At 48.8% G+C, this 20,797-nt stretch overlaps 1 protein-coding gene across 1 annotated transcript; it reads left to right on the plus strand.

Annotated features, from left to right (window-relative positions):
* The first annotated feature begins 1,559 nt into the window (after window positions 1–1,559).
* On the plus strand, window positions 1,560–19,820 carry SEPTIN2 (septin 2). The gene is made up of 11 exons (XM_090285490.1): window positions 1,560–1,580; window positions 2,783–2,903; window positions 8,505–8,591; window positions 9,332–9,455; window positions 10,592–10,844; window positions 13,821–13,922; window positions 14,284–14,429; window positions 15,526–15,609; window positions 16,648–16,705; window positions 18,021–18,123; window positions 19,695–19,820. Exons 1-10 carry the CDS (start codon window positions 1,572–1,574, stop codon window positions 18,120–18,122), a joined length of 1,086 nt encoding a protein of 361 aa, XP_090141616.1. The 5' UTR covers window positions 1,560–1,571; the 3' UTR covers window position 18,123; window positions 19,695–19,820.
* Window positions 19,821–20,797: the final 977 nt, after the last annotated feature.

Below are 20,797 nucleotides of genomic sequence, written 5' to 3' on the forward strand. Positions count from 1 at the left end.
AAATTCCAGAGACAAAGGTTTGATGATAAAGGGAAAGTGTCTTCATTCAAAAGCAGTCACTTAAGCCTATCAAGTCACATCTTGAATCACTTATGCCTGTCAATGAAGGCTAAACTCTTTAACACCTGAGTTATATCAGTCCCCTCCCTGTTGGTTTCTATAAGGTTAACTTACAAACTAAAACAACGTAATACACAAAAGCTACACAATTCCAGAACAATGGCTGGCTTCTGCCACAGAGCCAATTCCCTTTAGAACACCCAGGTGATAGACCTGCCACCCTCTGCCAGGCCAGCCTGATCCTAGGCTGTGCCGGGAGTTCCTTCCCATCTGTCGGGAAACAGCTTCAGCATCATCATCCAGAAGTCCCCAAGGAGGAAAAGCCCCTGAGCCAGAGCCAGCCCTCTATTTCCATTGGCCCTGGAGGCTTTCGGCTCAGCCGTTCCCATCCTAGACTGCCGTCCACTGCCTTGGCCAACTCCTGTGGCCCCTCATGTCTCTCCCCAGTGATCTTAATCAGGTCTCTGTATCACAGTGATGGGGTTTTCTCTAATTCGTCGTCTTGTGCAGCATTCCTACTTTAAGCATACCTTAATTCCACCGCCTGGGCTGAAAGCATTTTGGGTCATCTAGATCCAGCTTCACCTGCTCCTTATCAGTAGTGCGTACTTGGAGCCCTGGGTGTCCGTACTCCCTTCCCATCCTTAGGAAAGATGCGCTGTAGCAAGCAGCAGTTTACAGACTGCCTGTGAGGATTAATCTCCACCTCTTCTTCGTCCCCCTCGTGTTCTTCCAGACCAAACCATTAAGGGAGTGCAGGGGCCTCATCTTGTTCAGAAGGGAAACTTCGGATCTGCAGTAGTCAGGAATGTTAATGTTTGGGGGAGACGAAGGGGTAGGGAGGTGAAAGGAACTTTCTAATAAAGTTCCTAAGATCCAGAGGGAATACAATTTGCATTTACATCTCTTGACTGTTGCCAAAGGCTGGCCATCAGACCCCACGTTTCCAAAGTTTCAAGGCTTCTGAAATTTGCATTAAAACTAAATCTGTCTAAAACCTGTCACATTTCTCAAACACCCAAGTGCCTTCAGTCCTTTTCCCTCTGCTTTGTGGGTGTATTTCATGTTCCATGTACCCCAGTGTCAAAATCTGGTTTCCAGGAACTCCAGGAGTCTCCGGCGGCTGGCTCCATGCTCTGCAGCATCCTTTCTTACTGAAAAGGTTCAGGCAGGAGAAGACCCATTTCCAGTTGGTGGAAACTGTCTCATCCTCCTGGTGTGTTCATAGACCCTATCATATCTCATTATTAAAGAAAGTGAATACTCTGGAAGATATGGAATGTTATATATGTATGCATAGGTATATATGGTTGCTTTCGTCAACTATACCAAGTTTATATGAGATAATTTTATCATTTCTGAGGAAGTATTTGATGTCATTGAGAAGTTGAGTGAAACAAGCTATTGGTGCCTTATATGTAAGTATGTCTAATGCTAAGTTAAAGATGTGTATACATTATGGATATATGCGTGTTTTTTGTTTTTTACAGATTGACGGAACTTGACTAAAGATGTCTAAGGTAAGGAGGAACTGCCTTATGTTCTCAAACTGTTTACAATAAAAATTTATGATCCATTATTTTTAGTACAACTGACATTCGATTCATTTAAGACTGAGTTCTAATTTAATTGTCCTAAAAAGCTTTGAACTTTCTTTTCTCATATTTCCAATTTTTTTTTTGTTTCTAAATACATCAGGAACCATCCATTTAGGCTCCGTAGATCATTCCCAGAAGACCAATCATGTAATAATTTAAATTGTAATAATTTATTATGATGAAATTGATGGGGCTCTCCAACTTAATAAATTGGCATATATTATTAGCTCTTGCAGATTAGCTCAGAACTCTGAAATAAATTAGTTCTAAAAGACAGAACTTGTGGTTAAAATTACAAGGTTATTATTTCTTTTTGCCATTTGTTTTTTGAACCTATGCATGTTACTTAATCTGATGCATAAACATCATGCTAAAATTTGCTTTTTATATAAGTATTAGTGTGGAGCACCAGTAAGCAAAAAAAGAAAATAAAAATTTACTGTAATTTCATCATCCAGAAAAAAACACTGATAGCTTCTTCTGAGTATTCTTATTACTCATGTGTACATATGAATATACATTTAGAAAGTAAGTAAGTCAATTGATGTGCCTTCATTTCCTCCCCTTGATAGTGTGCCCAGTTTTACTTGTCCCATGTCCATCTGTCAGGCAATATTGACACTTTGCATGGTCAGCTGGTCTCTCCTTCTCAGTCTTCTCTGTCTTGGGCTTCGAAGCCAGATACTTAACCCGGCCTGAACTGCCTGCCTCACCCTTGGTGAGACTTGTTCCATAGAGCTTGGTGTATAGCAAGAGACATGACTTCCCTGGGTACTTTTCAGAAATGCATCACACTTGACAAATTTTTCTTTTACGTATTGTTTAATTGCTTAACAAAAATGTAATTTTAGATCACCGTATACAGTAGATATGGAATAACACTGGGTAGAGTTCTTTTTTTTTTTTTTAATAAGTATTCTTAAACAAATGCCATTAGTTTTCTAATAGAAGTAACTATTTGGAACTGTTATTTATATATTATATGTACTTGTGAAAATTAATGATACATGTGTTTGTCACAGCTTGATTATATCTTACAAGCAACTGATCGGTGTTTATTTTCTCTCTCTCTCTCTCTCTCTCTCTCTCTCTCTCTCTCGCTCTTTTTTGTAAACTTATTTTAGCAACAACCAGCCCAGTTTATAAATCCAGAAACTCCTGGCTATGTTGGATTTGCAAATCTTCCCAACCAAGTTCACCGAAAATCAGTGAAAAAAGGTTTTGAGTTCACACTAATGGTGGTTGGTAAGAAATTAACTTATATTTCCTAGCATATTAAATATGAGGGGGGACACCCCAAAAATCTGGAATCATCTGGAGGCTGGGCCCCTTGTAGTACTGGGTTCCCACTGGATGTGTGTCCGAGGAACCCATCTGCCTCAGTGGACTAGCCGGCATCGTAAGAGGCTGTGTTCAACCTCAAGGAGTGTTTTTTGAGGACTCTTTCAGTGAGTGTGCCTATTTCGTGGTGGGTGGTGTGCAGCCCACCTGCCCACACGTCCTGAGTGGTTAGCGGTTTTTGTCCAAAAACAGCATGACCCTCATGCCCCACCCTCCCTAGCCCCTTATCTCACCCCAGGTGGCCTTTTTTAAAAAAAAAAATAAGTTATTACTTCACTTTATTTTTTTAAGGGTTTTTTTTTTTTTTTTAAGATTTTTATTTATTTTTAGAGAGAGGGGAAGGGAGAGAGAAAGAGAGGGAGAGAAACATCAATGTGTGGTTGCCTCTTGCGCACCCCAACTGGGACCTGCCCCACAACCCAGGCCTGTGCCCTGACTGGGAATTGAACCAGCGACCTCTTGGTTTGCAGGCCGGCGCTCAGTCCACTGAGCCACACCAGCCAGGACCCCAGGTGACTTTTTTTTGTTTTGTTTTCCTGGATGAAAAAAGTCCTCAAAGGGAAACGTTTTGCTGATGTGCAAGAGGTGAAAACAAAAATGGCAGAGGCACTAAAAGGCATCAAGACTGATGAGTTCAAAACCTGTTTTGAGCAGTGGGAAAAAAGTCTCAATAGCTGTATTGCAGCAAATGGAGAGTACTTTGAAGGTGACTGAAGTTTAAACGTAAGGGTAGATACACAATTTTTATAAGTAAATTCCAGGGTTTGTGTCGTCCCTCGTATGTGGCTGTCTCCCCAGCCTGTGGAAGCGTAGTAATAGCGTGGGCTGTAAAATCAAAGGGAAATTCCTTTGTTGGCAGAATCAAATAACTTGGGGTATTTTTGTATTTGTAGAGAATTTTAAGAGTAAACGATTTTTCTGTCACTTATTTATATGCAGTGACAGTATTTCCTCATTGTGGCAGCCAGCCTCCAAAATGCCGCCCGGTGATCCTCCCCTCCTAGTCCTCATGCAGCTTTCTAGTCCCCGCCACTAAAAATAAACAGGGCTCACCTGTGTAGCCAGGGGGACAGTGCAGAGAGGAAGGTGCTGGCTTTGAGGTGGGGTCACAGAGGTCCTCGTGCTTGCACCTTGCCTTCTCTTGCTTCACTCGGGGCAGCCAGCCAGCATGTTGAAAAGACACCCCAGCAGCACTGGTGAAGTCCCGCAGGCAAGGAGCCGAGGCCTGCCAGTAGCCTTGCAGTGACCCTTCTGAGGAGCATCCTCCAGCCCTAGCTCAGCCTGTGGCGACGGCACCCTGGCCAACATGCGCCGTTCGTGCACTAGAGGACCCTAGCGCCGCCCCGCCACCGCATCTCACCGTAGACAGTCCCAGCTCCTGAGCAGAAAATCCAGGAAATGATGAGTGTTTCTTGTTGGTTTACAGTAATTTGCTACATGTTGATAGGTAACTAATACACGTTTAATTGGAAGTATGTTTAGTATTTTAAAAATGCTTCCATTTTTGTGATGGATGTATTTTGAATAAGTAACAATTCTTATTTTTTATATTATTTAAAGTTTTTTGAAATTGAGTGGTTACTTGAAACTTTTTCCTGTATCAGGTACATTTTTCCCATGGTTGCAGCATATATTGCGCCCAGCATGACCGTAACAAGGTTCACTGTAAATCCTGCTTCCCATGTCACGTTTCGTTCTTGGTAACAGTAAAAGTCTCCCCAAAATGAGGAGTGGTTTGATGGTGGTCATGTACAAGTAGGAGAAATGATTGTTTCCGCGTGTGAATAGTTCCTAAACCTGACGTGAGAGAGACTGTGGGACCCTTGGTCCAGAGAAGGGAGTGGTGACAGGTTTTAGAATCACAATTACGTGATGATGGTACAGATTCGAGCTCCTGATAGGAGAGAGGAATTCAGTGTACCCTGTCCCAGTTACTGCGTGTTAAGCATTCTAAAACAGGCAATAACTTTTGCTTCTGGCCATGGTAGAGTAATTCATAGGGCCAGAGGGTGAATATTTAAGGCTTTATGGAAGAGTTTTTGGTGCAGCCATTCAGTTCTGCTGAGGGGCGGGGGGTTACGTGGAAACAGTGGGCTAGATGTGCCCTGAGCATTGTTAGCGGCTCTGAAACGACAGTCGCCAGGCTAGTCCTGGTGCTAATTAAACTAAAGGCCGGTCAGCATGTAGGAAGCAGCTCTGAAGACATTCTGCAACAGGCAATGCAGGACTTGGGCCCTTGGGAGAAGGAAATAAATCTCATGAACTGTAAAGTCATTCCAGCTTCCTGCCCTGCTCCTGCCCCTGCCCGGGGGAGGGCTAAGTGGGTCCAAGCACAAGAGTCTCATAACTGAAGGACTTGATCACCATTCGGAGAAGCTGAGCACCTGGATCCTGTGGGAGCATGACAGAGTTATAAAGACAGCCAGGGCTCTGGAAGACTGCGTGGGCGCCCTTGGACACTGGCCGGCGCCATGAGGTTCCGCATCGCTGTGCGAGACTCAGCCGTCAGGAGAGCGAGCTGAGCTGGAGACCGCCAAGTTGGAAAGCCAGCATGGGGTCAGGAGACGCTGGGATCCCAGCCAAGCAGAGGGGACCTCCTTGAACACCCAGGGCATTCCACAGAAACTTGAGTGCTTACTTAGGAGTTGGGCTAAACCAGAAAGGCTGTTTGAAACCCTCCCTATCAAAGCTTCGAAGCGAGACTTGAAAGAATTAACTACTTTCTAGGATAAGACTCATCACTCCCTAGAGAAGGACATCAAAGTCCTGACGTTTAGAGCGTAACATTGACAATATCTAGCAAACGAGAAAATTACTGGATGTGCAAAGAAGAAGGAAAAATGACACAAAACACATAATGATGAGAGAAATCAGGCCATAGAAATAGGTCAGGAAACGGTAGAAATGCTAGAGCGGGCAGACAAGAATTAAATATGCTCCTGCCCTCTAAGGAAAGCGTGAATATAGTGAGGTAAGTAGAGGAAGACAAAAAAGAACCAAATGGAACTTCTAGAGATTTAAAATAAATACAACATCTGAGTTGCAGAATTTTGCGATGGGCCAACAGCAGGTTAGAGGCTCTGGAGGAAAGGGGGTAGCAGGAAGCATCCAGAATAAAATCGGTACCATGCAGAATAAATGCCAAGAGAGGCAGACTGGTGAAAACCACTGGTAAAAGGGAGAAGAGCTTAAAAGTATCCAGAAAAAGACGGAAAACATTACATACAGAGGATCCAAAGTAAGACCACTGGTTTCTGAGGAATAATGTTAAGCCACGTGGAATGACAGCTTAAAATACTGAAGGAACAAAACTGTCAGAAATGTTAGCCAAAAATAACCTTTAAAATGGAAATTTTTAAAAAATGAAAGGCATGTTGAGATAAATAAGCCGAGAGACCATGACTAGCAGATCTGCACCATAGAATATTAAATGAGCTGCTTCAGGTTGGGAAGAAAAGGGAGCCCTGGGAGTGGCAGGTGTGTTGTGAGTATAAAAGACCATGTGGAAATAGTATGGACATGGATAGAAAAAGAGCTCAATTAGAAGAAAGAATAGACAAATAGAAGAGGTGCAGCATCACAACAGGCGTGAACAGAACCACGTTACTTACATGTCGGTGGACAAGGCAAAGTTAAGGTAAGGACCAGGGTCTTAGCATCAGGAAGCCAGATCAGCAAGCTGGTAGATCCAGACAGTGGACTATTATTGCTCAGCAAGTAGACTCAGACTGCCGCTAGGTCAGTAGCACGCAGTGATCTCCAACGCTGATCATTCTGAGCAAAGGCAGCCAGACAGATGGCGTTAAAGAGCCCGTGTATGTCAAGTTCTAGCATAACAAACCATTGTGTAGTGACAGAAAGCAGATTGATGTTTGCATGCAGGGAGACTGGGGACGGAGCTTCTTAGAGGGGTGGAGACACTCGCCTCGAGTGGAGTGTGGTCATCTGGGTGTCCTGTTGTCAAAGTAATCCAACTGTACAGATGAAATAAGCGCCCATACTGTTAGAGGTAAACTAGACATGATCAGTCAAGTTGGGTTAAGGGTTAGTTGGATAGTGAAAAACAGCTAGAAAGTTATTCGCAAAACCCTGGACTTTTATACTGTAACTATTAGCAGCTCAAGAAAAATGGTGTACAGCCGTGGCCGGTGTGGCTCAGTGGGTTGAGCGCCGGCATGCCAACCAAAGCCCGGTCAGGGCACAGGCCTGGGTTGTGGGCCAGGTCCCCAACTGGGGGCTTATATAAGAGGCAACGACACATTGATGTTATTTTCTTTTTCTCCCTCCCTTCCCCTCTCTCTAAAAATAAATAAAATGTAAGGGGGAATAAAAGCTGACTACTGTTCCAAGTCCCTCGTGTGTTTCCCCCCCTTAACGGCACCTGCCTGAGAAACTCCCTGCTGGGGGAGAGGGATGAGCGGCAGCCGGCAGAGCAGAGCTGGGCGCCGTCAGCGCTCGGCTCAAGAAGGGTCTTGTTCTGAGTCAGCAGATAACCTGTAGGTGTTGCCCAAGGCTGTCCCAAGCCAAGTACTCACACCCTTAAAATGAAGATTTGGAAGGAAGAACCAGCCACTGGGGTTTTCTTACTGCTTTTTAAGAAGAGCCTGTCCCTCCTCCCACACCTGTGCTCGGATGTCTTCTGCATGGCAGGCCCCTTCGAGCCGTCACAGCTCAGCTGGTGACAGAGAGGAACTTCGTCATCTGCCCCCCGGGACTGCAGAGATCCACAGAGCAGGGACATCTGTCCTGTTCTCTCTTGTGACCCAGCACCCAGACCTGTGCCAGGGGCTCAGGAAGAACTTAGCACCCACGGGTCAGACCCCCTTCAAGTGTGATAAAACGTATGGGATTGCTGGACAGTGTATTAAAAGGATAACGTGAAGGGTTAGTGTGCACTAGTCATGTTTTTGTGCTCCTTTCTGGGGACGTGTTCAGCATGTAATTCTCATGTTGTCCTGATGGTCCTTTTCGCCTGTGACAGTTGATGTCTAAAGTGCACTACTAATTTGTATGTCTACACATTCCACATTCACTCTCTTGTTCTTGATTTTCTCGACAATAACAATTTCTTAAGATATGCACTCCTTCCATGGGTTGGGAAGTACATGTTGTCCACGTTGGTGAGGTGCTCACTTCTCTGAGAATGTGATACATTAAATGATTAGCAGACTTGTGACTGAAAACCTACTTTGCATTCTATTTATCAAAAAATAAAGACCCCTCCAAAGTCCACTCCCCACATTTGTGAAGGAGGTGACATCACGTTTCTGGTCTTAGGAAGTATGAATTCTGGAGCCCCACAGTCTGGGCTGGAGACTGGCCTGCAAGCATCCATCTCCTCGGTGAAACTGGGAGGGACCTACCGAGTTCACAGCTGTCACTCGGAGTCCAGGAAGTGATGTTTGTGGGGTGCTTAGCCCAGTGTCAGGCCTAGTGTGAACACTCAGCAGATTGTGAGTTGTCATCCTGACAGCGTGGTGACAGTGTTCTCCTTTTCATTTAAAGGTGAATCGGGTCTAGGAAAATCAACTCTCATAAACAGCCTGTTCCTGACGGACCTCTACCCAGAAAGAATCATACCTGGAGCTGCAGGTATAGAAGTTCCCACACTCGTAAATGTAGTTTGGGTTTGGTGTGGGTTGCCAAAGCGCACAGTTAACATTTGATGCCTGAGCGTCCGCTTTTGTTCGACTCTAAACACAAGGGCAACGTCTTTTAGGTAGGGACAGGTGTGCTGCACCTGATGTCATTGGAGTCACAGCATATCCGTGGATCCATCCTCTCCGGGTTTTTTGTCTAAAGTGTCATAACTAGGTTCTGTCTGTGTTTGCTGGGGGGATCGAGTGACTGGTCCCTCCTGTGGAGAAAGTGGTGTAACTAGATTCCGGTGGGGTGGGCAGATGGGGCCCCGAGGGTTGCCGCATGCCCCGTGCAGGACGCCAGCATCTGTGATGGCCGGTTGGGTGAACGGGTTACACACAGATAGAGCCTGGAACAGGGGCATGCAGCCCTTTCACAGGTAGTTTTGAATTCAATTTTTAAATGAATTCATAAGTTTTCTTTGTCCCAGGAAAAGAAATTACAGTTTTCAGTATGAGTACTTTTCCCTTCCTGGGCAGCCCTTTTATTTTTAGCTTCAGTGTTTCCGTTGTGGACTCTGGGGCCCTGTTTACGTAATCTTCACGTTACCTTCTGAAAACTGTCCTCAAAGAGAGGTAGTAACTCTCAAGTCATATTTTTGATAAGAAAGTAACTAAACAGGTAGCGTCTTCTCTTTGCAAACTGGCTCCGTGTTAAGGCATGTCCTCTTACTGAGTTTATTTCTTTTGTAGAGAAAATTGAAAGAACAGTCCAGATTGAGGCTTCGACTGTGGAGATTGAAGAGCGAGGGGTCAAGCTGCGCCTGACAGTGGTGGACACCCCTGGCTATGGTGATGCCATCAACTGCAGGGACTGGTGCGTACCTCCAGGGAGGGTGCCCGGGGTTGCTGCCAGCTGTCCTGTGTTCACGCCTGTTCTGATGCATTTATATGCATGGCCTTGATGAGTGACAGTGGGTGTGGAGTAACAGGATTTAGTAAAACTATTTAAGGCACATTAATTATGACATTTTAAGTAAGGAATGTCACAGAATGAGTGTGGTTTTTTCCGCTAAGAGAATTCTAGTAAGAACTGAGATCACAGAGTCAATTCTCGTTCTGAGTTGAGCCATAGCCAGTGGACACGGTTTCGCAGTCCAGTGTCCCTGCCCTCCACATGCAAGGAAGTATAGTCTCTCAGTCACTCAGGACTCAGTGGCCAGGGGTGGCTGCTCATGTGGAAGATGAAAGCCATCTTCCCCAGACCGTGCTGAGAATCCCAGCGCATATATAGAGGCTCCAGGTCCCCCCTGTGTGGGCACAAAGCATCAGTGTCTAGCACTGGGTGGAAGAGGGAGGATGGGGGAGGCCTGTCTCTCCTTCATTGGGAACTGGCCCTCCTGCAGGTCAGCCCTGGCAGCCCCTGGCCGCGCCGCCTCCCATTCCCACCCCCACCCTTCCTGCATGCTGCTGCCGCTGCCCCATCACACCCCTTGAGAGCGTTGGCAGCCCAGGCTCGTCACTCAGTACAGTATTCTCTCACTTATATCACGGGTGTTACGTTCTAGACACCACCACCCCCACCCCCCCGCCATAGGTGAAAATCCGCGAAGTAGGAACCTTACATTTATTCTACACTCTTAAAACCGCATAACTTTAACAACATACACATAAGAGTACTGCACGATCCCGCAATACAGCAAAAAATCCGCAATAAATAATTAAATAGAATATTTTAAAAACTCCCGCGATACAGTGAGGCTGCGATAAGTGAACCACGATATAGAGAGGGACTGCCGTACAGGCTCTTTCGACCGGCCTCTTCCACTCTTGACTTCTGAGCCCCGGCCCTTAGTGCTCGGCACAGTTTTCAGAGACCTCCGTCTCACCACGTGGAAGAGTCGGCCCCCGATCCCGTCTTACAGAGGAGTCACAGAGGCCCGCTGGGAGGGGAGGGCCCAGGGGACGGGAGCACCTGCTCTCTGAGGCGCCCTGGCCCTGTGTGTGTCTCAGCTTCAAGACCATCATCGCCTACATCGACGAGCAGTTCGAGCGGTACCTGCACGACGAGAGCGGCCTGAACCGCCGCCACATCGTGGACAACAGGGTGCACTGCTGCTTCTACTTCATCTCGCCCTTCGGGCACGGGCTGAAGCCCCTGGACGTCGCGTTCATGAAGGCCATACACAACAAGGTCAACATCGTGCCCGTTATCGCCAAAGCCGACACGCTCACGCTGAAGGAGCGGGAGCGCCTGAAGAAGAGGGTGAGTGACGCGGGGCCATGTGTCACCGGCACCTGACACCTACCTGGACCTTCTCAGTGCCTTGCTTAGGCGCATGCCGCCCTCCCCTCCCCCCAGTGCCTAGAAGGTGGCTGACGGACAGCCGACGTGAAGCGGGTGTGGGCCTCGCTGAGGCGCTCTGTTGTGTCTGAATGGTCCTCCCACCTGCTCACCCGGGACATGGGCTCTGACCATCGTGTCGGGGGGCCTGAGGGGCCTGCGCTTGGCCACGGGCTGTGTCTTTGCTCAGTTCCTTTAATCATCCACAGAAACAGCCACTGGGAACAGGTGTCTGTCCTTCAGGACACAGTCTGTTTCTGTTCCTGTTTTCACAGAATAGAAGTAGGTCGTGTATATGTCTCTGCCACTCAGCCTTCTAAGAACTCCCAGCGCGCAAAGAAGCACGTCCCTCGCCCTTATCTCTCGACATGCAGTGGTTCTTCAGTGTGTTTCTGGGTCTCCCCGCACCCCCACTCCCTGACTTGAAGGATCGCTTGCGTATTCCGAGAGTTCAGAACAGGATTTGTCATGTGGCAGTGAGCACTGGTCCCCGTCCGTCTTCTCATGGTGGTAAAGTCGGGTGGATTCCTGGAAGGCAAACTGATGCACATTTAAATACTTGAAAGACGCTGGAATTTCCCTCAAAACAAGTTTGTAAGTTTGCCTTCCCACAGCAGCGTGTGAGCACACTGTTCTCCGCAGACGCTCCATTGTCACCAGTTCTTGTCACGTGCTCCCTCCAGCTGCTCGATGCCCTCGGCCTTCTCCCAGGTTTACTTTCTCACCAGTCTTCGGTGGCTGCCAGATACACTTGACTTCGGGCAGGGACTGTTATGTTGCAGTCGGACTCCTGTGTGTGCGCATTTCTGGTTGGCTTTTCCATAGCAGAGGCTACGTTGTGTGTATCCGTGTTTCTTAGCCATTCCCTTCACTGTCGCAGGTGCCTGCCGGTCTTGTAGAAAGGATTCGGGCCCTTGGGGGAGTCCCTGAATGCTTAGGCCTTTTTATGTTTGACAGCCAAGGGTGTGGAGTAGCGTGCTCTGTCCTTGTGTCATCCTGTATCCGGGACACTTAGGGCTAGGTGTCACACTCTGGAATGAACTGGAATACTTGGGGTTCTTATTTATCTCTTACCTTGGGCCTTTTAACCCCTTGTCTTTAACTGTTTTCCTCCCTGACCTAAAGGAACGTCTCATTCTGCCCTCTCCTGAATCCCTGTAACTTGAGCCTGGCCTGTCCAGCCACAGGCTCCCGTCTCAGGGTGGCCAGCGGTTCCGTCGTCAACCCTGGGCTTCCCAGTGGGCTTTGCTGGGTGCTTCTACGACTTGTCTTTCTGCCTCTTACCGCCTTCGGGTCGTCCTGCCCCTGAAGGTCAGCATGGCTTCATCTGATCAGATCATCTCCTGTGGCTTCTGAGAACCTTCCTTCCCTCTCCCGTGACCAGGAACCCACTGTCCCCACTAGTGGGCTCTGCTTCCCGCTCCCCAAGCGCCGGAGCCGCCGCGCAGGTCCTGCAGCCACTGCTTTCTTACTCCTGCCTCCTGGTTCGAAACCGCCTGCTCATGAGCCCCTCCCCGAACCTGCTGGCCCCGGCGTGACCCTGCCTCCGAGGCCCCTGCAGGGGAGCTGTGGGGCCGCAGGATGGGTCACGGTGGGCAGCGCGGGCTGACCTGGGTCTCCCCTGAGGGGTTCCTCCTGCCGTTTGTGGTTGTCGCACTAGGAAATCCCAGGCGGGTGAGGGGGCTTTTCTGAATCGCTGCAGTGTGTTAGCGTGAAGTGTTCGGTCACACAAGGCCCGAGGGCTCACAGGAAGGAGAACAAGTCCGGGAGCGGGGTCTGTGCTGCAGTGCTCCCTGCTGGCCTCACATCTGCTCTCTTCCCTTGGGCGCTCGACGTAAGCCTCCAAACTAGAAAATTTTTACACCGGTTTCCTTGCGCCAAACTGACAACATTGTAAGGGAGCAAGATCTCATATGTTCCAGAAAGGAGGTTTCGCAGCTTCCTGCATGTGTTTGGAATCAAGAGGACATAGGGAAGATTACCCAGGGCGGGAGCAAGCCAGCGGGTGGTCGGATTACAGGGTGCACTTCAGGGCAGCGGCCTGCAGGGGGCATTTCAAGTAACGGGACTTGCTTAAAACAAAGATGACCCTTTTGCTAAGGAAGTTCTCTGCCTGGGACCGGACTGCCCACCGTGACCTGCCCGGTTGGGAATGTATGACCAAACCCCCCTTCGAGGTTACTTTCCACAGAACCCTTTCCTGTCCGTAGGACCAGGGCCAGGGCCGCGTGTGAGTGCGCAGAGCTCCGGCCCGCCCCGAGCCTGGAGGGGTGCCCGGTGTGTGGACTGGCCCCGGCTGCTCACCTCTCGGTGGTCTCCCTGATTGACAGTGCATAGAGTCATGTTTACTGGGGGCCGTTTTTTGACTATTGAATAGAAGTCTGGATCCTGGATCCCAGGCCCCAGCCTGGTGTTCTGGGGACTGGCCGCCTGGCAACCAGGGAGGGGTCTCCTCTCCCGCCCCGTGTGCCGTGTTGCCGCCACCCTGGGTTTCTGCTGCCAGAGCAGGCCTCTTGTGCCCTCCCCTGTGTCCTGGACAGATTTTCCCCGGGTGCCTCTCCCTGCTTGTGAGACCCCTATGTGTTCTCCAAGAGGCCCCGGGTGCGCCCTGGGGCTCTGCCCTTGGTGGCAGCACCTGGCTGCGCCTCTTGAAGGGCCCTTGTTCTTGTGGCCACCATGTGGGCAGTGGTGCTGCATTGTGTCACTGTGGACAGCGGCCCCCCCCCCAAATGCATAAATACCGATTTAGCAGTTTGTAGAATCTTTGAAAACAACTTGTAATCCATTTAGTTTTTGTTAATTGAAGTTGGGGTGACATATGTTTTCTGAAACGACGAGTGAGGCTCGACTGAAATGTGCAGTTTGTTAGAGTTGCTCCTGGTCTTGTCGTTCGTTCAGATTCTGGATGAGATCGAAGAACACAGCATCAAAATCTACCACTTGCCTGATGCCGAGTCAGATGAAGACGAGGATTTTAAAGAGCAGACCCGGCTTCTTAAGGTGCGAGCCGGGCGCGCAGAGTGGCAGGCTCCTGGGTCCTGGTGCAGCATTCCCAGTTGGTGGAGCTGGCATGGGGCCACTTCCCGAGGGCCTGACTCTGAGGAACTGTCTGGTAGATTTGCTTACAGTCGCATGTTCGTTTTAAATATATTGTGATCTGTCACTCTGAGGCTTGGGAATCTTACTCAAGGTTTAATGAGTTTTGGGGGAAGGTATTGGCCATTTCCAAGTCGAGTCTGCACCAGTAGCTTTTCCAGTACCGCTGTGGTAGCGCCCAGGGCCCCTCCGTGTTCCTGCTCCCGTGTCAGCAACGCGTGTGGGGTCCCCTGTGGAACCTGTCGCCCTGTGTGCTTCTCTCTAGGCCAGTATCCCATTCTCTGTGGTTGGATCCAATCAGCTGATTGAAGCCAAAGGCAAGAAGGTTCGAGGCCGCCTCTACCCGTGGGGGGTCGTGGAGGTGGAGAACCCGGAGCACAACGACTTCCTGAAGCTGCGGACGATGCTCATGTAAGCGGCTCGCAGGCCCGTCTGCAGAGCCCCATCTGGAGCGCATGGGGGGCGCATGGGCCCCCCCCCCCTGCAGGTTCTCCAGAGTGATCTGAACTAGCCCTCCCGCCTGTGGCCTGTGGCCCAGTGCACTCTCCTTTCTGACTGATCACTAGGGTCTCTTCTGAGGCCAACCGTGGACTGGACTTAAACTGAGGGGTGGCTCTACTCAGCGCGGTTCAGCTGCTCTGGGGAGGACACGTTAGATCTGCTGTAGGGCCCACTATAAGGTGCATTGCCCCTGCTGGTCAGCCTCGGGGTGGCCCTGCTGTCCTGGAGGGTCCTCGAGTGAGTCCTCGCTACCAGAACAGACCGGAACCGGCCGACAAAAACAGACTGTTGCCTCTGAAGACAGATTCCCACTCCGTAGCGCACATGCGTGCAGTGCTGCTGCTCTGGAGTGAGGGGCTGAAAGGAAGCGTGTTGCCCCGTCAATCTGAGGAGTTCAGACCGTGGCCGATCTGGGCAGACCGAATAAGTGAAAATGGCTCTGCACGCCACAGATGTCTCCCTTGGTTTAGCAGTTTTAGTGAATTAAAATTACTAGAAGTACCATTAAACTTACCATTCAAGCTCTGTTGTAGCTCGGTCACCATGTAAGACGTTTAAAGTGCCGCCGCCCTTTGCCGGCACTCGTCAGCTCCCTGGGTCCTGAGCACAGAGCTGGTCTCCGCTCGCTCCTGAGAGCTCACCTAGTGACCCACGCGGGTTTCCTGTCATGAGCAGGAGATGCGGACGCTGTTTCTGCTTTGCCCAGGACATCAGTGCTTCATTTTGTGCTGTTCTCTGTAGATTAAGCTAACTGGCTCCTTCTGATGTAAATCTTAAGCTCAAGAAGTCATGAATTTGTTTACCTGAACAATCTGGCTTCTGTGAGGGGCAGTGGCCGGTGTGCAGCTCCGCAGAGCCTGTGGTGGATGCCCGCGGGGGGCCTCCTCCCCTGGCTGGGGGGTGGGCTGCTGGGTGTTCACTGCGCCCGTGGTGGAGCTCGAGGGGGGAGTGGCTCCGTGCCGCGGTGCCTGCGTGGGCCAGCCCGGTGCATTCTTCTCTCTTGCAGCACTCACATGCAGGACCTCCAGGAGGTGACCCAGGACCTCCACTACGAGAACTTCCGCTCTGAGAGGCTCAAGAGAGGCGGCAGGTCATAGCTCGAGTCCCGCTGTCCCTGTCTGTCTGTGTGTGTCACCCAGCTTACACTGTCCCCTTCCTGTGTGTGGTTAGCTCAGCCTGCTTGACCTTGAAGCCACATGATTTGGTTTCTTACTCCAGAGCTAGGGTGAGCTGCTCGTTGCCAATTTAATCAGACAGCGCTCTTTTTTGCTTGTTGTGAAGGCAGCTCGAATCATCTGCACAGACGGAATGGCTTTACTTAGATGGAAAGGCCAGAGACATGTCTTGGCTGCCTTCTGCGAAGCTCCAGTCCATCAGGACAGGAGAACGGACCTGCCATTAAGGAAGTGTGGCACCCCCACTTTGCTCCTCAGAAATGCTCGCGGCTGCCCACACTCCCCTCTTCCATTTTATCGTCCTGAGGAGTTTCTTTTTGAGACCTGATTCATAGCTGATAAAATCACATCTACATGTAGAGATTAATTAACAAATAAGTGATTCACATCATTCATAAAAAGAATTTTCTGTATTGTAGTTCACTAAAAAACTCACATTTTAAACACCTGGTAAGTGCATACATACGAGGTGCACATTAAAACCTCCTTTCCCATCTTATTAACGTGGGGACCACACTTGAGGAAGGGCTGTCGAGAGAGGCAGCAAGGAGGTCCCACTGAGAAGCAGCCAACCAGGCAGCAGCCCCCGACCAGGCAGGACACGTGCGAGGCTGCGTCCCCACGAGCTGGGCCTCCGTCCTGGCCACCTCTGCTGGGACCGCAGAGCCACCATCTGCGTCCGGAAAGGACAGCGTGAAAAGAGCGTCTTCCGGAAGGAGCTGAGGCACACGTGTCACCACTGCAGCTTAGAGAGTCTTGATTTTTCCATCTCATATTGCTTTTTTTTTAATCATTATTTACTCATGTCATTAATCAGAAAAATGATAAGTATATGTAATTTTAAGTAGATACAGTTCTCAGAAATGTACAGTGAAATTTAGTTTGGTTGTCCTCAGAAATAACCAATTTATATTTGTTGCAGTATTGTCATTGTGATTTCTTTCATCTCTTAGGAAAGTGGAAAATGAGGACATGAATAAAGACCAGATCTTGCTAGAAAAGGAAGCGGAGGTACGTAGAAAAGCACTATTAAGTCTGGTTTACATCCAATATTTGTTACGATATTAGCTTATTATAGTTTTCCTTCCTTATTTCTAAGAAGCAATATATTTCACATAACTACTGTACTTCATATTTACATTTACACATAATAAGGTACCTATTGCTTTACATGTATTATCTCATTTAATCTCCATCAGCAATTGAGTGAAAAACTTGGATATAGTTAGAGTTCAGTAACATGACTGATTTTATGTTCATAAACCAGCTTTCCTATACACAGATAATAACCAACTAGAAAATAAAATGAGAAACTGCCAGTCACAACCATTAACAAAAATTTATGAAGAAATATGTAGGACTTACACGGGGAGAGAAACTGGAAAACTACTGGCAATTTTCAAAATTTTAATAGCGACACAACTTCTTAGGATGCTTAATGCAAAGATCACAGTTGGCTCTAAATCCCTCATTTTAGTGCAATTCCAGCAGAGTTACCTGCCAGGTTTTTACTTTGAGGGGAGAGGTTGTAACTGTCACGTTGGTTTTGAAGACTAAGCAGGGGAAGCACAGGAGGCCGTAGGAAACGGACTAATGCGAAGACGCTGTCTGTGCTGGTTACAGAGGCACCTGCGATTGGGGGTCGCCCAGGACCTTCGTGCCCGGGCTGGGGGGCTGGCTGAACTCACGGCTGAAACCCGGTTGGGGGTTGCAGATGGGCCCCGGCCGGGCTGCCCTTGAGGTCTGAGGGGACGTAGAATCCAGACATGCACCGTAACTCATCCCACAGCAGGTCAGCCTTTTGGAAACCAAAATAAAACTCACTTCTTTGGCCAGGTTAATTCATTATGGAGCAAATATTTAAATGTTAAAAGCGTGACCACAGAGTTACCTGAAGAAAATTTAGGTAAATATTTTATAGCCTTGAGGCTTTTTAAACACGTGGAAGGTGCAGTAGGGGACTGGACAGGGTCTGCGGAGGGTGCAGGGTCTCCAGGGCGGCTGGGGCCTGGGCTCTCGGCCTCCACTGGGCAGCCGCAGCCTCTTCCCACCTCCGGTTAGAAAACTTCCCCGTTGTCTTGTCTGTCTTTACTTCTGTTCCTTAATCGTTAATTATTTCTCTTTCATACTGAATTGCATATTCTTATCATTTGCTCACTTTCTGCTGAGTTGTTGCTCATTTCCCTGGTTCATAAAAGTTCTTGTTAGCTCTTTGTCCAGTTTTGGAAAAGCCTAAAGGTTGAAACATTAGGCCTTGCAGGACACCCAGGAAGATAAGGGTCGGGAGACCCTGCACACAGTGACGTGTCCCCATTTCTGCCCACAGCTCCGCCGCATGCAGGAGATGATCGCGAGGATGCAGGCGCAGATGCAGCTGCAGCTGCAGGGCGGTGACGGCGACGGCGGGGTCCACGGGCACCACGTGTGAGGTAGTGAGCCCAGAGCAGGCTCGTTGCCGACTCAGCCAGGGCGCAGGGCCAGGCGCTGCCGCCGCCTCAAGGCTTGCTGGCATTCGGCATTTGGAAGCTGTGTTGCCCTTCAAGGAGAGAGGGTTGCTCCTAAAAAAGGAAGCTTCTCCTTCACTCCTGTCTAGGAGAGATTTTTCCTATTTTCTAAGCTTATAAATATGATTAACAGTAGAAGAAAAACTGTAACTTTTATTTGTTATACAGTTAGACCTTTATTAAAACTGAAAACATCTCTTCAAAGAGAATTTTAAAAGTGTTAAACAACTTATGCAGACCAAAAGCAAAGCTGGCAAGATGGTGAATTGTGCCATGTGGGCAGGGTCGCCCTAATGGAGGGGCTGCCTCCCGCTCCTCTCCGCAGCTCTGCTCCAGCCCTGGCGACGGTGAGTCGGAAGGTGTCTGGCCTCTCTGCCTGAAGGGAGTCTACAGGCCAGGGGCCGGGCCTGCATCCTGGGCACAGGTGGGCATGCAGAGCTGCGTAGTGGCTGCCATCATCTGTGAGAGGAAGGGGAGAGGCAGTGCCTGTCCTTGGAAGAGAGGTGACTTGGGTGGCAGAGCCTGGGCCAGCTCGGGTCTGAGAGGAGAAGCTAGGCGTCGGGGGATGTCTGCACTGCACACTGCAGAGACGCGAGAGTGTCGAGGAAATGGCAGGGATGTGACAGGACAGGAGTGACACGAGCTGAGCTGACCGTGGCAGCATTGATGAAAGAGAAGGCGAGGAGCCCAAGGGCCCACTTATCAGAAGTTCTCCATGACGGACAGGTGATGAAGGAAGGACCCGGAGGAGCATGTGGGGTTCATTGATCACCAAATAAAGCCCTTGCCCTTGTGTGGCTTATTGGGGAAGGTTTTCCTGAGGAAATACATAACACCAGAGGACACAAGCACGTTTGTCCGGTGTAAGCAGTTACCTCTCGGGACCGTCCTCGGAACCCCACCTGGGTCAGATTTGGTTGAAGCCTTAGCCCCAGTCCCAGGGCCCATGCTGAGTTCACACTTCCCCGATGAGGACATTGGTGCTGTGCAAGCATTTAAAATTATTTGCCTGTGGTCCTGGAACTAGTGACTCCAGAAGCTGGTTCTGCAGCGCAGGTTTGGCGCCCACTGGGGATGTGAAGGTAAAGTGGGACGAAGCATGTGAAGGTAAAGTGGGACGAAGCAAGTGTTCTGGGGACTCCGGCGAGGCAGGAGGAGACGGTAGAAGCTGCTGGTTTCTTCTGACTTTGCTGCTGCTGCTGCTGCTGCTGCTGCTTCTTACTCTTTTCAAAACCTGAACTGTGGAATTAGGAGATATGTACTTTAAGTACATAAAATTGGTTTATGTTATTGTGTACTTTTTAGTTTTGCAGTCCTCCCAATTTCCCAGAGCCTCATAAGTGACAATTGGATGTCATTAACTGGGGCCAGATGAGGCCAACCCTCTTCTGCTCAGTTAGTGCTCTTTGTTATGCAGAAAAACACTGCTGCTGATGGTCAAAGCAGCAGGCTCAGGTCCGTCCCATTTCAATGGGTTATGTTTTGTTTTTTTCCAGAAAACGCTTTGCAAGATAAAACATTCCGGATGAGTAATCCAGCTCTGCATTTTCAAGAAATTGTTGAAGAGGTGCCCATCCACACTTCACAGTGCCTGTGGCTCAAAAATTTAATTTTTAAAAATCTTCTGATGTGTTCTTTTTATGAAGTACTTCTAACATTTGTATTCATTACTAGATGGTAGACTTTATATTTTGTGAGTGAACTTGGCATTTTCATTTCCTTCTACCTTATGTAACCACTAACATTAGTTAGACTTGATTTCCAGGGATCAGGCAGCATGTTGACGTGACTTGGCTGGCCTAACCCATGAGTCCTGGAGGAGTGCTCTTGATTTGTTTCCAGAACATTCATACTTACGCAGAGTGTTCCTGAGTGGTACAGAGATGCAGACCTAGTGACAGAGAGGGAACAGCCATTTGCTCACCCGGACCACGTGTGGAGATGCTTCCCAGCCTCGCCTTTGATGGAGCCAAACACCAAAGACCAGTTTTGCTGCTATTAGTACCTTTCATTCATCTGCACATTAATCATTTTTACCAAATGAAACAGTTATCTAATGAGATACATGTTTATACTTAAGGAGTCTTAAAAACAACAGTCCTTTAGGGGTAAACTTTAGAAGTCTGGATATCGCACTAGGTTATTTTTCAAACCACGGTGCAGAGAACCTGGCACAGCCACTTTTGTGGCGTTCAGAGCAAGTCAGGAGAATCCAAGAGCTCCAGTTTTCATACAGCAACTAAAATTCTTAAAACAGAGGCAGTAAACTATTTTTGCTCAAAGGAAAATTAGCAGTCGATCTGTTCAGAAACTAACCTCTTGTATGTTTTTGCTGCACTTTAATATATTTTTATAACTGCAGGTGTAGATCTGCTTCAGCAGTGGAAACCCTTGGGGAGGTGGGTGCCAAGCCCAGACCTGTCGCAGGCCTTGGGGTTCCGGCCCCATGAAGCCCAAAGTGCCAATCAGGTTCTTCCGATGTAGCTTTCCTTTACCTGTTTCTTTTTTTAATGGTTTTCTGAAGGGAGGCAAATCCCACTGGTCATTTTTTTTTTTAATATGCGATCGTCTCAGGTATTGTTAGCTGCCACTGTTTCAT

The sequence above is a fragment of the Furipterus horrens genome, unplaced genomic scaffold, assembly GCF_987537825.1.
Source record: "Furipterus horrens unplaced genomic scaffold, mFurHor1.1.pri manual_scaffold_1, whole genome shotgun sequence".
In the NCBI taxonomy this organism is placed as follows: Eukaryota; Metazoa; Chordata; class Mammalia; order Chiroptera; family Furipteridae; genus Furipterus; species Furipterus horrens.